The sequence below is a fragment of the Lissotriton helveticus genome, chromosome 7 (genome assembly GCF_964261635.1).
Source record: "Lissotriton helveticus chromosome 7, aLisHel1.1, whole genome shotgun sequence".
Classification (NCBI taxonomy): Eukaryota; Metazoa; Chordata; class Amphibia; order Caudata; family Salamandridae; genus Lissotriton; species Lissotriton helveticus.
The window spans coordinates 598,489,770-598,506,414 of record NC_136068.1 but is presented as its reverse complement, the minus strand read 5'-3'; the positions used below and the strand labels follow the sequence as shown (position 1 = coordinate 598,506,414).

At 44.5% G+C, this 16,645-nt stretch overlaps 1 protein-coding gene across 7 annotated transcripts in view; it reads left to right on the top strand.

The window, feature by feature from the left end:
• The window catches only part of NSD1 (nuclear receptor binding SET domain protein 1), a 1,209,044-nt gene that overhangs the window by 387,441 nt on the left and 804,958 nt on the right, over window positions 1–16,645 (top strand). For all 7 annotated transcript variants that reach the window (XM_078652779.1, XM_078652777.1, XM_078652781.1 and 4 more), the window contains one exon: window positions 4,579–4,700. In XM_078652779.1, the coding sequence (XP_078508905.1) occupies window positions 4,579–4,700 (122 nt within the window). The remainder of the gene's footprint in view (window positions 1–4,578; window positions 4,701–16,645) is intronic.

Here is a 16,645-nt window from a genome sequence, read left to right as displayed (position 1 = left end):
GGGACACATCTGCAGACAGTGCCTGCCCTCACACCGTTCTCTCAGAGTGAGTGGAGACCCTCACAGCTGTAGAGTAAAATTAAGATGACATTTGTAAATCGCGCCCACGGCTGTTTTTTTAATTCTACTGTACTTTCCTTTTATACGTTATTGTCACGTGGGGAGTTAAAAGGCGGTCGTTCATACCGTATTTCATTGGGCGCCACAGCTTTTGATTTAGAAATTGATTCTAAAGTTAGATCATTTGGGGTGGTATTGAAGAATGGTATTCTGCTCCATAGGGCTCTATGCATGTGCTGGGGTCAGAGTGCAGTGCTTGCTGTTGAGAATTTATGCTGTATTTGGCCCCAACTGACTGCAGGCTCATTCTGTTTGATCTGTGAACGGACTTGTGCTCCTGTCCCTTCGAGTTGACCCGAGCGTACAGATGTGAGTAAAGCTGATGTGTTTTAAATCCGGTTCTTTAGATCGCTTCCTGTTGCTGATAGGACAGGGGAGGAGGTGGGGCGGAGGGGGTCATATGGGTTCGCAGCATACCTGTACGTTTTGAGATTTCTCTGTCAGGCACTCCTGGCTGTGACATCACAGAGCAATTCCCTGCTGGCTTTAGTTTTTCTGCCTGGGTGAGAGAAGGAAGGGGGTCTGCCTATTCCTATTCCGCTGACCATCGTAAAGGGCGAGGTGCTTTACAGCAGGTTTGCAATCCAAATGTAATACTTATAGGAAATGTATGATCCGAATGTAGAAGCATGTATTGACAATCATGACTCTCCTATTTGTTGGTTTAAATACAATAACAGACTGCAAATACACAATTCAACCCCAGAATGAAAGAGTGCATAGGCTGCCTCAGGTGAAAAAGGGTTCCTTTTCTTATTAGTGTCTGTCTTCACTGTGGGTGAAGTTGGTCAAATGTTGGTCATGTTATCAGATTTGCAGCGTTGCATTAATCCACAAGCACCTTTTTTTTAAATTGCTTTGAATATGTACGTACCTTGGTTTTGACTGCACGAATTTGACGTTTGCAGCTGCACCCATCCTCTAGGGACTGTGAAAGTCCCCCGGCATGCCCTTCTGGTGACAGAAAATGACTTTGCAAAGTAGAGAAACACGTAAAAGTTGAACATGCCCTTTGCCCAGACAAGTCCTTAAGATATTGTCATGTGTTTCCTGCTGCATGATCATTAGAATGATTGGTGGGGTGTTAGTTCAACGTCTGCGTGTGCTTGGCAGTGTTGCTTGTGTCACGATGTCAATGGCTATGTACCACTAACCTCTGAGAGATGTCAGCAGGAACGATGGATAGAAGTGATTCCCCCCTCTTCTCCAGAACGCACAACACACAGTGCAAAACAAAACACAGCTATGTATTTATGCCCCCTGGGGAAAAGGGAAGTGGATAAAAGAATAAAGGCTGTCCAATACACTTCTGGACGTATGTTCAGTTTTCGTCCACCCACACTCACGCTGGTCTCTCAGAACCCCCAGTAGTACTGCAGATGAGGAAAGAACAAGAAACCATTGGTTAGGGACTCGCTAAGCTCACAGGAGTTAGATAAATAAACATTTCCTCATCAAGATACTAACTGCTGTGGTAGGTTTCGAACTCAGAAAAGTTTCTTCTGGGTTAAATCCAAATTGTTCCAGAGTAAGCAGTGGGGATTCAAGGCAATTCTCAAAATCAGCAAGGTAAGAACAAAAGGCAAAATCAGCAAGGTAAGAACAAAAGGCAAAATCAGCAAGGTAAGAATAAAAGGCAAAATCAGCAAGGTAAGAATAAAAGGCAAAATCAGCAAGCAAATAATAAAAGGCAAAATCAGCAAGGAAATAATGGGAACACCACACTCCGTGTGTGAAGGCGCCTATTCTTACAACATGTACCGGTACCGGTACTGAAGGGTCCAAAGGAACGTATGTGTTCGCCGTAAGGTCAAACAGAAATAAGTTACGCAAGAAAACACTCCAGTGACGGAGACGACAACGCGCTCCTGCGCGGGTCTCACAAACGTCACGGAGTGTGAGACAACCCGTCTTATATGGTGCGGGTACTCACACGAATACTTGGAAGTAGATGTAGTCTCTGTAGCTCTATCTCCATGGGCAGCAACAGACGAGGCCGGGGATAATGATTAAAGTACCTGGAATTTCTCGAGGGAAACGCGAGATGGCTCCGTGGCTCATTCAAAGTAGATCCGGATTGACAAGCTCAGAGCCGCTACCTCGGAAGGGTTTTGTCGACACAGCGCTTCCGGGTCCGTTCTCTCTGCGCCTCTGGGAACTGTAGTTCCGCATACGCCAGGCTCCCTCCGGTGGCGGTTTGCGGATACTACGTCTTCTGACAGACATGAGACACGCTGAGAATCCCCTTCCTTTCCTTGTCCCCCACGTAATCGCTACAGCTTGATACAAAAGGTACTGTGATTACGCAGTCATGTTTCCAGATGCCAATAAATACAGTAAGTAGTTCCACGTTTCTGTCCAAATGTATCCGCGTCGTAGGTGACACCATCAACCAATGATGGCCTTTCAGCAAATAGTGCACTGCATTCTACAACATGTGGTAGGAGCACAGGCATATATGCCGCAGCATGTAAAGTGTGTAAAAAAGCAAGGGCTGGCTCATCGTGCCTGGCTTGATGAGGCCACTTGGTATCAATTCTACTTGTATCTAAAGAAGAGACTTACCTGGTCTTGAGAATCTGTACACTGCAGTATCTCTGTATTCAGCTCATCCCATGAGTGAGTCAGCAGTGAGGCACCCGAGTGAAAACCTTGTCTTATGGTTAGAAAATGGTTCATGCTGCATTGGCAAAGATGAAGTTCTTGTTTATCATTACATTGGAGAACCAAGTGTGCTACTTGTAATTTCTCTGTAACCACAGCTGGAGACCGAGGCATTGCTGGTATGTGCAGGCAAACACCATCCAACATGGCAATGTGCATGTGAGGGCTTCATATAGAATAAGATTAACCACAGCCTGCAGCAACGAGCTAGAGTGCTACTGTGAGCAAATTACAAGATGACATTTCATTCTGAACCCAGACAACCAAACAATGACCATGCCCAAGCCCCCCAGATGGGTTCCATTTGAAGGACACGCTCATATTAGTAAAAGGTAGCCTTTGCATGAGAGGAGAGGGGGTCGGAGCCTGGGAGAAGTGTGGTTTTCTGCTAAGCTGCTCTTAGGATGCCTTTACCTGTTGCAGTTTCTTTCTTTTTCCTTGTTGACTGCTTCCTGTATGCTCTGACAATATTCGGCACGTTTAGTCCAAGTTTATTCATACCCCAATGAAGACTACTGCTCCCAGAATGCACTCCGTTCATTAAACATCATGTATTTCAGTGACATGGAGTTATCTACAAGCAACATCTATCAGCTTCATAGATTTTCAGATATAGGTCATGACCAATCTATGGCCAAAGGTTCTTCATTCCCTTTTAAGCCGAGCACTCATTTACCAAAAAAGTGTCCTCCCCTCCCGCACACCTCATTGTAACATAATCTGCTAAAATGCTTTAAAAAAAATTCAGTGTGTGACAGGAAGGGCAGGCCTGGGAGTAGTGGGGCTTTTTTTAGGTCTCTGGCAGCCTCGTGGAGCAGGGTGTTTACCTCCGCACCCAGTGATGGACCCCTGGGCGCATGGTAGCAAATGAGCTGTCAGTGCCTCCACGGTGCCCCGGATGCCTATTCACAAGCAATTTTTAAACTACATTGGCTCTTGGAATTATGCTCTGGGGCTCTGTGTATGTGTGTGTGGCTCTGTGTGTGGCTGTGTGTGTGTGTGTCTGTGTGTCTGTGGCTGTGTGTGTGTGTGTGTGGCTCTGTGTGTGGCTGTGTGTGTGTGTATGGCTCTGTGTGTGTGCATGGCTCTGTGTGTGTGCATGGCTCTGTGTGTGTGCGTGGCTCTGTGTGTGTGCATGGCTCTGTGTGTGTGTGGCTCTTAGTGTGTGTGTGTGTGGCTCTGAGTGTGTGTGTGTGGCTCTGAGTGTGTGTGTGTGTGGCTCTGAGTGTGTGTGTGTGGCTCTGAGTGTGTGTGCGTGGCTCTGTGTGTGTGCATGGCTCTGTGTGTGTGTGGCTCTGAGTGTGTGTGTGTGTGGCTCTGAGTGTGTGTGGCTCTGAGTGTGTGTGTGGCTCTGAGTGTGTGTGTGTGGCTCTGAGTGTGTGTGTGTGGCTCTGAGTGTGTGTGTGTGGCTCTGAGTGTGTGTGTGTGGCTCTGTGTGTGTGTGTGTGGCTCTGTGTGTGTGTGGCTCTGTGTGTGTGTGTGTGTGTGTGGCTCTGTGTGTGGCTCTGTGTGTGTGGCTCTGTGTGCATGTGGGTGCAAATGCAATAGGTCTCGCATTTGCGAGAGATTAAGCTATTGGCATTGTAAATGACTGTCATTTATTTATCTGTTTTCAAAACCAACACATAAATAAAAAAATTGTCATTTACAATGCCAATAGCTCTAACTTTTGCGAGACCGTTGCATTGTAAATGCTTGTTTTTATAGATTCCTAGTGGCTTACTTTCTTAAATAATGTTTTGCCAGCCTCACTCCCGTCACAGTTCTCTAAAGATTGTATCTGTTGTTTTGCAGCACATTTTGAGAAGAAGCGCCACAGGAAGCCAAGCAAACGTATTTTACAGTACTCTGAAGATAAGGTTTCTCCACCCATTAAACGAGCAAGGAGACCCAATGGCACTTTCTGTAAAATGAAAGTAAGTCCAGGTCAAGTAATGGCTGAAACTTTCTGACCCTGAAATGTAGCAGTTTTGAACCTACCTCTTATTTAGGTTGTTCATTTTTGACTAATGGCCTTTTTGTTATAACTACGTTGTGAATATTTTCTATTTTGTAAAAAAGTCCATGTCTTGAAGTGACCTTAATGCCGTATCTTGCCGAACAGGTGCAGACAGCTGTACTTTCATAAAAAATGTGAACTAAATGGGTCCTTAAAGGACATTTAATACAGTCTTTCTGTGCCCAAAATAACTTTATGTAAAGTCACTAGTTGATTTTTCATGTATTGTCTCTAGAAGTATTGTTTTAGGCCAAGTTCTTTTAGACATCTCATAGCAATACCTCCAGATTGCCTTGTGTGGAGTGGAAATGCAAGTATCACATGTGGGTATCCAGTTAGGATTTACTCCTAACTGGATAACTGGGGGTGAGGGGGATTCTATGCACTGAATCTTAAAAATTAAAGATATGGCAATCATTGGGGTTTGCTATCTACGATACTAGTAAGCAAGGCTTCCAGAATGCAACTACAATCATCAAACGTTTCAAGTCTCTGGCTGCTTTTGTATCTTGCATGAATGGGTAATTCTAGTTCCACTTCCTCAACCTGTTACAACACATACCACTTTTGAAAATCCATCTCTCAGATATCTTTCATGATTGCTCAGTATGACGTTGATCTATGATATGTAATATATGTTAATTATATAATAGGTGTATATTTTAAACCTCTGATACTGACACACAATGTTCTCTTAAATCGAGGATGGGTAAGGACACTTATGTTTGGAATAATTCCATTTTTGTAAAGAATTCTCAGCATCACTGGACCCCCAGTGATCTGTACTTCATTGTGCATTGTAGCTTTTCAGGAGTCTAGTAGGGAAATATTATCGGACTGCAGATGTGCTTTAAAAATTGATAAGGGACGTACAATACTTAATTCACCCAATCCTTAAAATGCGAAATTCCATACTCTACCTAGGATGTTTTATAATGATGTTAAATTTTATACGTTTTAAAAAATGTTTGAATTTGCGAGGAGTGAAACCAATGATATAATACCATTAGTCTCAGACCTAGCATATTTACTATTCCCATGACAACGGCAGCAAGAAATAAGTTCATAGCTATTCGGCTTGTTGGATTCGTGTGGATCTGTAAATGCACTAAATAACTGTCGCTTGTGCAAAAAGGTGTAGAGAATTCTTGATTCAGATTTTGCTTCTGTGGGAAGGCCACTTTTTATGCAGTGTCAAGACTGCCAAAACCGTTGCTTGGGTTGTAAAATGTATGGCTTTTGCTTTGAATTCTGTATATTGCTACAAGAAATATTTTGACTATAAATATGATAATTTGCTAATGCTGTAAGTCATTCTGTTTGCATAAATGGTTATAATATTTTGTTTTTGTTTGTGTATTGTGTTTAGATGCAATATTTTAATTAGTGACAAAATTGGCATTGCAGAAGCGACACAACCTACTTCTTGTTTGCATTGTAAAACAGAATTATTTGTTTTTCAAATTTGCAACCAGTCTTGTTACTGAGGTCTGATTTTCAACAAACTTTGGTTCTTGACTATCTCATGTAACATCAGCAAAACTGATTATACAAGATTGACTACCTTAGGAAGACAGGTAGATGTCTTTGTAGGCATTGTTTTTGCAAGGATATGTACAACTTTATTGGGTTGTTGAATATATTACATATTGTTTTATTCAGTATGTTTTATTAGATAATCTTGATATGTTTGTCTATTTACTTTTCACTATATAGAAAATATTATTAGCCGTTTGAAGTGAATGTTCCGCCAGACCAATTCATTATTGGCGGAGAATCTCTTTCAGGTGTAACAACATTTGGTATGTGAATTGTAGACGCTTTCACCACTCTGAAAACCTCATCCTCTCATTGACCCAGTAGCTCAGTGGCCTTTTATCTAAGATAAAGGCCTTGTTCGAGGCCTATGAGCTGCAGATTGTACACTTAGCAATAGATCGCCACCTGGTGTTGGGCTCGGATGATAGCAGGTTGTTGTCTTCTTGTAAGAAGTCTTTGTAGTCACGATAACTTTTCGACATCACCAGCTACATCCCGGTGCGTTGACGCGGGCCGTTGGGCCTATCGGTGCCGTACGGCCTACGCCTCATGGACAGAACTCCATTCAAGAGATGCCCGGTATGTCGAGCAAAATTCCCTCATAGCGACCATCACGAGGTTTACAACCTCTGTCTATCGCCAGAACACGACAAGTCGACCTGCACAGCCTGTGCCTCCTTCCGATCGAAGAAGACCATTCGGGATCGGAGGGCCCGTCGAGATGAGATCAGTGCCAGCACCGGAGGCCATCTTTGAGGAGGAGATCGTCGAAGAAGACGTCTCCGAGGAAGACAACCCACTCGAAGATATCTCCGAGGACGAGGCTCCACTCGTCGCCGAGGAAGGCTCGCCTGATCTCCAGATCATATCGGGAGCAGAGGACTCAGACGATTCGATTCCATCTCGACAACCCGTGATTACCTCTGCCCCTGCACAACAGACACTGCTCAAACCAAAGGCAACGGTCAGCACTCCACCCATGGGGCCCAGTCGAGACCGAAATTTACCCTCCGACGCCCCGCCTTCGGGCTTGGCTCCGAGGAAAAAGACTAAGCCTTCCGGTGCCTCGGCACCGAAAAAAACACATGTGCCAAATCCACCTCCTCCATTGGCACCGAAACATCCTTCGACACTGAAGGACTCTTCGGCACCGAAGCCAAAACGCCCTTCAGTGCCCAAACACCCTTCGGCACCCCAACCAAAAGACACATCGGTGCCGAAGCCAGGAACCGTAACGGACCCGAAAGCTTCGACTCTGAAACCATCCGGTTCCAAAAATAAAGAAGGGAAGCTAGATTCCGGCGCTGCAGGCCCAACAAAACCTGTCTCCACGCCAAAATCTTCAATAGCGGTACCAAAGACTCCAAGGCCTGATACAGACCAGCCTAAACCACCTTCGGCAACGAAGAAATTGCCACAAGACTCAATCACTCCTCCTAAGGCAAAAAACACTAGGCAACCCCTATCGGCACCGAAAAAATCGACGCCGAAGAAGATTATAGAAGAGGAAGAGCTGTTTAGACCAGATCCTAGACAGAAAAAGTCTATATTAATCCAAAAACTGGACATGTGGAAGCAATTCCTTATAAAAAAAAAAAGACCAGCAGACACACCACTTCCAACTGTGGTTCCTGCCAAAAAGGATTGTGCAACTTCTTCAATGCACCCTTCCTCTCCTTCACCTTCTTCCTCTCCTATCACTCCATATATTGAACCTATAACATCTCCTGCATCATCACACCACACTGACGAAGAGTATGACTTAGGGGGGGGGATGATGTACCAGAGCCACATACATACCCTTTAGATGAGGATGAAGATGTCAACCCAGAATATCCCAAAGATGACGATGCATATATTTTCCCACCAAATAATGCACCAGACATCCCTGATCCTCAGTACCACCCAACAAAACCCTTCCCTCCAGAGGATAGTATTGAGTTTAATCATCTATTAAACAGAGCTGCACTTTACCATGGAGTTTCAATGCACTCTGATGCCATTGAGGAGGATTTCTTATTAGACACTTTTGTGCAGTCACAAAGGTCTACTCTAATATTACCTATGATCAAAGGGGTCATTAAACATGCTCCAGAGATTTTTAAAGATCCAGTACGGTGTAGGGTGCTAAATCCCAGAATAGAGAAAAAGTATAGCCCAGCACCAGCTGATCCAGTCTACATTAAGGGACATCTGCCATTAGACTCTTTGGTAGTGTCAAATGCACGTAAAAGAGCCAATTCCCAAACTTCTGGTGACACACCCCGCCTGACAAAGAATCAAAAATTATTGATGCGTCAGGGAAACGGATTGCTGCGCAAGCAACAAACATATGGCGCATAGCTAACACACAAGCCTTACTCTCACGCTACAACAGGGCTCACTACGACCAACTAGAAAAATTAATGGAACACCTACCAGATCAATACAAAGATCAGGCAGCAGAGCTCTTACAAGAAGGCAAATTGATATCTAATGCCTCAATTAAATGCGCCCTAGATGTAGCTGACACAGCATCCAGAGCAGTTAACACTACTGTTATTCTCAGACGTCATGCATGGTTACGCATTTCAGGTTTCAAACCAGAAGTACAAACTACCATCCTGAACCAGCCCTTCAATCAGAACCAGTTGTTCGGGCCGGAAGTAGATAACACACTAGAAAAGATGAAGAAGGACACGTACACTGCTAAGTCTATGGGTGCATTACAATCCACCCAGACTAGAAGTTATTTTCGCCACTCCTCTTATAGAGGAGGCTCCAAGTAGACTGGCGCAGATAACACATCATCTTTTAAGACACACACACAAATTTCCTCTAATAAAGGCTACTTTAGAGGAGGATACAGATGCAACAACAATAAGGGAAGAGGTAGAGGTAATAACACCCGCTCCTCTTCCACTCCCAAACAGTGACTTCCCTCTGCCTCCCCTACAGCATTCCACTCCTGTGGGGGGCAGACTATCACAGTTCCTACCTGTCTGGAATTCCATCACAACAGACAGGTGGGTAAGACATATTATCCAACATGGCTACTGCCTAGAACTCACAGCAACCCCCCCAAACATACCACCCAGGCAGCGTCCAATGTCCACAGAACACATAACTCTGCTTCAACAGGAAGTTCTAGCACTTCTAGAAAAAGATGCTATTCAAGTGGTCCCTTTACAGGAACAAGGAACAGGAGTCTACTCCCTGTACTTCCTAATACCCAAGAAGGACGGGACATTAAGACCAATTCTCGACCTCAGGCCCTCATCCACTACATACAATCAGATCATTTTCACATGATCACTTTACAACAAGTACTCCCATTACTAGAACAGGGAGATTTTCTTTCAACACTAGACCTAAAGGACGCCTATTTTCATGTTCCTATACATCCTGCGCACAGGAAGTATCTAAGATTTGTCATACAAGGACAACACTATCAGTTCAAAGTCCTTCCATGCGGGGTCACAACAGCACCACAAGTGTTTACCAAGTGCTTAGCAGTAGTAGCAGCACATCTCAGAAGACAACAGATACATGTCTTCCCTTACCTCGACGACTGGCTCTTAAAAGCAAGATCGTTCAACTAGTGTGTACAACACACAAAACAAACGATTCAAACATTACACGACTTAGGGTTTACAATAAACTACACCAAGTCGCACCTAGAGCCTTCACACGTTCACCAATATCTAGGAGCTACCATAGACACATCAGCAGCTCTAGCGTATCTCAGTCAAGCCAGGATTCAAAGCATTCAGAACTTAGTCTCCCTTTTTCAATGCCAACACTCTCTGCAAGCCAGAGTGTTCATGAAACTAATAGGCATGATGGCGTCTTGCATCTTCTTAGTTCCTCACGCAAGACTGCAAATGCGCCCACTACAAGAATATCTAGCACAACAGTGAAATCAGGCTCAAGGTCAGCTCACATACCTGGTGTTGGTGGACAGCCGTACATATCGCTCTCTGCAATGGTGGAACACCAAAAACTTGACAAAGGGACGGCCGTTCCTAGACCCTGTCCCACAAATAGTGCTCACGACAGATGCATCCCTCACATGATGGGGAGCCCATCTCTTGCATTATACCACACAAGGCCAATGGAACAGCCAACAAAAACTGTTCGACATCAATCATTTAGAGTTGCTAGCGATTTTCCTAGCACTCAAAACTTTTCAAGTACAAGTACAAAACAAAGCTGTTCTAATCCGGACGGACAATATGACAAGCTATGTATTATATACAAAAACAGGGGGGGACACGCTCTGCAACTGTCCCAGCTTGCACAGAACATTTGGAGATGGGCCATCCCTCAAAACATACACCTGACTGTAGAACACCTTCCAGGAATTCACAATCAGATAGCAGATCTGTTGAGTCGTCTGTCACAACAGATTCACGAATGGGAATTGCACCCACAAGTTCTCCAACCATTCTGCCAAAAGTGGGGGCATCCACAAATAGATCTGTTTGCCACCCACAAAAACGTAAAATGCCCAACCTTCGCCGCCAGGTTTCCACACCCACGATCAGAGGGAAATGCGATATGGATGAACTGGTCAGGCAGATTTACGTATGCTTTTTCGCCTCTCCCACTCATTCCACTAGTAGTACGCAAGCTCAGACAACAGTCTCTCAAACTAATACTAGTGGCCCCCACATGGGCACGTCAGCCGTGGTTCACCGCGCTACTAGATCTCTCACTGGTTCCACATCAGAAATTACGGCTCACGCCATCCCTGTTAACACAGAACCATGGAGAAATAAGGCACCCAGAACCAAACCAACTGAATTTGGCGATTTGGCTCCTGAGGTCTTAGAGTTTGGCTACTTAAACTTACCATCAGACTGTATGAACATAATTAAAGAAGCTAGAAGACCCACCACTAGAGCATGTTATGCTGCTAAGTGGAAAAGATTTGCAATATACTGTAACAACAATCACATTGATCCAGTGGATGTTTCCATCCAAAATATTATTTGCTACCTTCTACACCTACAAAGGTCCAACTTGGCTTATTCTTCCATATGCCTGCATCTAGCAGCAATTGCAGCCTATTTACAAAACATACAGCATCTATCTCTCTTTAGTGTACCTGCAATAAAAGCATTTATGTAAGGATTAAAACGAATAAGCCCACCTAGGTTACCACCTGCACCAGTATGGAACCTAATCGTGGTCCTTACAAGACTTATGGGTCCCCCTTTTGAGCCTTCACACAAGTGGGAACTGCAATTCCTAACATGGAAAACTGCCTTCCTTGTTGCCATCACCTCTCTCAGAACAGTTAGTGAAATACAAGCATTTACAATAGAAGAACCATTTTTTCAGATACACCCTAACAAAGTGGTTCTTAGACCCAATCCTAAATTCCTGCCAAAAGTGATTACTCCTTTTCACCTTAACCAATCAGTAGAGTTACCAGTGTGTGACCGGGTCTGGGACGGCTGGGGAAGGAACGGAGTCAGTAGGCTGGAAAAGTGCTTTTAGAGAGGGTTTTATTTTTAAGTATGCTTTCTTTCTGCGATTGGAAGTCTTATGCGTGCTATCTCGTCAGGCTCCGTTCTGAAGCCTCTAGGGAAACACGGTAGTTCCAGGGTGTTGCGGCGTTGTCCCGGGGGTGTAGCAGCCAGAATGGTGACGTCACACCGACCTCCAGGCGAAGTCCGTGGTAGGCACCGACCAAAAGGAAAGGAACAGAAAACAAGGTATCAGGGGAGCGTCCAGTATATTCTGCTTAGGGACCGGGAGTGAGGGAAACCTGGTGCTCAGTGTATCCACAAGGCGGTAGTGACGTAGTGCTCGTGAGGTAGGGGGACAGGGGGTCGTCTAGGGGGTATATACACAGTGGATTTAACCACTCCAACCCGCCCACCCCGCAACTTTGCCCCGTACCTTTGTAAGCCACGCCCCTCCCGTGGGAGCGTGGCGGGACGCTTCGCGGAACCGTGGGCCTCCTGGCTTGTCGACTTCAGCTGGGCTGTTCGTGCTCTGCTCCGTACTCGGTCTCCACTCCTCCTCGCTCTCGTCCTCCAGGGGAAGCTCTTCCGGCGTCTTCCGAGTTCTTCCTGCTTTTGACGTTGCGATGGGCGGAGTCTCGTCGTCGACGCTATCCGTCTTAAAGGTATACTGCTCAGGTTCTACCTCGCATCCCCAAGGGTAACCAGAGTCCGGGTCTGGCCACTCCTCTGCCGGTATGTATGACGGCTGCAGCGGGGGAAGAGAAAAGGGCGAGATAGGGACAGCTGACCACCAGTCTTTATACACGGGTTCTTTATCCAGTACTTCACAGGGGTGACCCGCCGCCCCGTCACAGTGTTTTTTCAAAAACCAGACTCTGTTGCAGAAAGGGCTTTACACACCTTAGATGTTAGAAGAGCTCTTTTATACTACACAGACAGGACTAAATCCTTCAGAAAGACAAAACAACTATTTGTATCTTTCTCTTCCCCACACAATGCAATCCCATCTCTAAAGGAGGAATTGCCAGATGGATTGTAAAGTGTTTTCAAATATGCTATCAAAAAGCTAAACAAACACTAACCGTTCCTCCTAGAGCGCACTCCACTCGCAAACTAGGAGTCTCTATGGCTTTCTTAGGAAACATACCACTAGAGGACATATGCAAGGTCTACCATACACACCTTCACTAAACACTATTGTGTTGATGTGCAAGCCAAGCAGCAAGCTGCAGTAGGCCAAGCTGTCCTTAAAACACTATTTCAGTATGCTGCAACGGATACAAGCGACCACCGCTAGGGGAGACACTGCTGCACAATCGTTGCTAAGTGTACAATCTGCAGCTCATATGCTTCGAACGGAATATGCTACTTACCAGTATGCATCTGTTCTTGGCATGTAGAGCTGCAGAGTTGTACACGCCCTCCCGCCTCCCCGGGACTTGTATCCGTTCCAGTACTCATCTTACTTAGATGCACATGCATGGACATCTTTTCTCTTTACTTCTACTAACTCCATCATTTCCCATCATGGCGAAAAACAATCTGAGGATGGAGTCGATGACCATGCTCAGTAATTATCCAAGGAAGGAGTCGCCTATCTCGTGACTACAAAGACTTCTTCCAAGAAGACAACAACCTGCAATCATCCGAGCCCAACACCAGGTGGCGATCTATTGCTAAGTGTACAACTCTGCAGCTCTACATGCCAAGAACAGATGCATACTGGTAAGTAGCATAATTCTTTTTAATCTTGTCTTTATTCAAAGTTGTATAGAATAGGTACAGCATATGTTGCTACATCTGGAAAATATAAACAATAATACAATTGAAGGAACGTCCCTCAGTCCGAATCCTAGCTCTGCTGATAATTGCACTGCGACTGGCGCAGCGACTAGCCCATGAACAGCATACCACAGTACAGTACCACATAGGCACAGACAATCCCATTAGGAAAGAACTAAACTAAGAAGAAAACCGAACATTACAATCAAACCTTGATTGTGGCAGCAGCAGCAAAAATGAGACTGGTGAGCTTCCACAGGAGCCTCACATCAGGGGAAGAAGAAAAAATGTTAGCAAGACTGGGCTCGTTGCTCCAAGACGGGGGAGAGATACTCAACAACCCCATCAGTGGAGTCACCATGAGGGGACACTTGGAGCGCCAGGCAAGTTATGAGACAACCCATCTGGGGGAAGGAGAGGCATATGAGCCAGTAGGGCCCTATTAACACCAAGTCGCCACAGACTGGCTCTGTCGCACAAGGTCCACCAGACGTACAGTGCCACCAACACCCCTCCCTCCTTCCCATACATACTTCTCTCCTGCAGGGCTACTAAGTTAAGTGTCACCAGTGGGCTGCAGCACTTGTTGTGCCACCACTGTTATGACAAAGTGAAGACATGGCTTTAGGTCTGCCATTGCAGACTAGTTGGACGCTTCTAAACTGCCGACTCGATCTGGCAGAATAACCCTTTTGCCAAGTCCACACCGTCCTTTTTTTAATATCTTTAAATCTTCCCTAAGAAAGGCTTTCAAGCCCATAAGGCAGAGGGCTGATATTAAAAAAGACATATTGTTGTTTTACCTTACATGGCTGATATTAAAAAAGACATGTTGAATTTATACCTTACATGTCCTGGCATTAAGATTCACAATTGATGTTTTGACTGTAGTAAGGCTGGTAGCCCTCATGTTATTTGCTATCTTCCATATTGGACCACTCTATATAGGTACTTCAAGGTATCAAGTTAATTGTTACATTGGACTCCTTAAACCCAACTTATTGCTGAAGTCGGATTTAAAGTATCTTTTAAGGCAAAGGTAACTTTAGAACGTCACCACTTTGTTGCCTGAAACTTGATAGCCATTTCTGAGTATCTGCAGCTGTTGTCCCCTGAGACAACAGGCTGCTCCCCTGCTAGAAAGTGTGAAGCGTTCCCAGAAGCATCTGTTAGGTTTCTGGTCTGAATGAATAACAGTCAACCATTTTGCAACTAGGTGATGCTGCTATTTGCTGGTTAAGAACGCCATACTCTTGAATATCTTCAAAGAAAGGAGTATAAATGGCATTGTCCTAAACTGTTTCACTTCCTACCTTGAAAAAGGAGATAATGCATCAAAACTTCAAACTCTTCTCGAACTCTGAACCTATTTAACAGTTGTTCCCCTAGGATTACATCCTCTCTTCTTCATTCTTCAATCTGTAGATAGAATCTCTTGACTCCCTTCTCAGAAAATCGAACGTTTTGCACTCTTCCTTCACTGATGATACTTAGATCTACTTGAGAATTTCCTCTCCTGGTGAATTTTGTAGACTCTGCTTCGGAGATATTCTGTGTTGGGCTTTTTGAAAGAGAATGGGTTTGAGTTGAGGGACCAGGAAGAAGTGGCGCTCTAAGCAGTGTGATCTCTTGGTTAAAATGTTCGTGCGGTTGGCACGTGGTGCAATGCAGGCCAGGGGACACAAACCCAAATGGAAAAACACCCCTGCACTGGTTTAGGGAGGCCTAGACCAAAATAGAAGAAGAACAGATCCTGTGCACATGCTGATTGGATCGGTAGTCCTGGTGTCAGGACGCTATGTTACACGCAAAATGGAAATATATGTCAAGGTTCAAAAACAAGCACAAAGGTTCGTGTACGTGAATCCGGACCTCGCTCTCTGGACGCACTGACCAGTTGCGCTCCCCCTTCGGTTCCTAGTACCCTAGGGAAGTTTTTGACGTACCCATCCTTTACTTCCACTCCCCTGTTGATGAACGAGGTGTTCACCCTATCAACCTCTGTTGCACTACGTGGCCAACTTCACACCGGAGCCCGCCACGATGACCCTAATTTTCCCATCAGCATATCAGCCCTGATGAGTCACATCCCCTTCACGGTGTGACGAAACACGTGTCGGCTGGCTATTATTTTCTGTACTGACCAACAATTGATTTATAAAAGACCTCTTCACGTACACAAACCTTTGTGCTTGTTTTTGAACCTTGACAAATATTTCCATTTTGAGTGTACTCTGTGTTGGATGACTATTATTCATTTTAAAATAATCCTCAATACAGATTTTTGTATAATTGCCCCTCCAAAATGCAGCATCTCTGTACATGACTGGTTAAGGAATAATACAGTACTCCAGCTATGGTGTTGTAGAATGCTCAAAATAATTGGTCTTCAAAATGGACTTATGCCATCTCCTGGTTCATCTGACTTCCCTTGCTCCACCTAGAGCTCTCAATGCTGCCCTTTAGGACCCTGTCAGAGTAGCCCCTTGCAGATGGAAATATGATCACATCATGTCTTCTGATCTTCTCAAACTGTCACCCTATCTAAACAAGATTTCTCAAACTTGCTCAAATATCCTATGAACTGCTGTATTCTTGAACACTAATTGATGTAGTCCACAAACTGACCATCTAGTTTATTGTGCTATAAATATCAACATTTAATCAAAGAAATTCACTAAAGCAATCTCTCTTTGGAAATAACTAGTGGGACAATTGTGACTAGGAAACCTTTAAGAAACAAATGTATAATTTGTCGTTTCAGCAATACATCCTCCTTTATGTGGCTCCTCAACCACAATCTATTTGCTGTAGTCCAAGGTTAGAGTTTTAGGATGTATTCCATGGCTAGAGGGTGACCTAATCTCAACACCTAGGACATAAATGTTGGAGTTTTAATTTGTGTACATTTGCAAAATATTTGTTTCCTTCCATCTTTGTCTCTGATAGTATATAGTGTCCTTAGCTTTCAGTGCTCGTTTTCGCTATCAAAGTATGAGTGAGATTTCTGATCTAGGCAAGGATTGTAGATAAATAATTCAGTGAGAAGTTTTTAGAACAGTTTTTATGAAGTGTTTTATTGGGT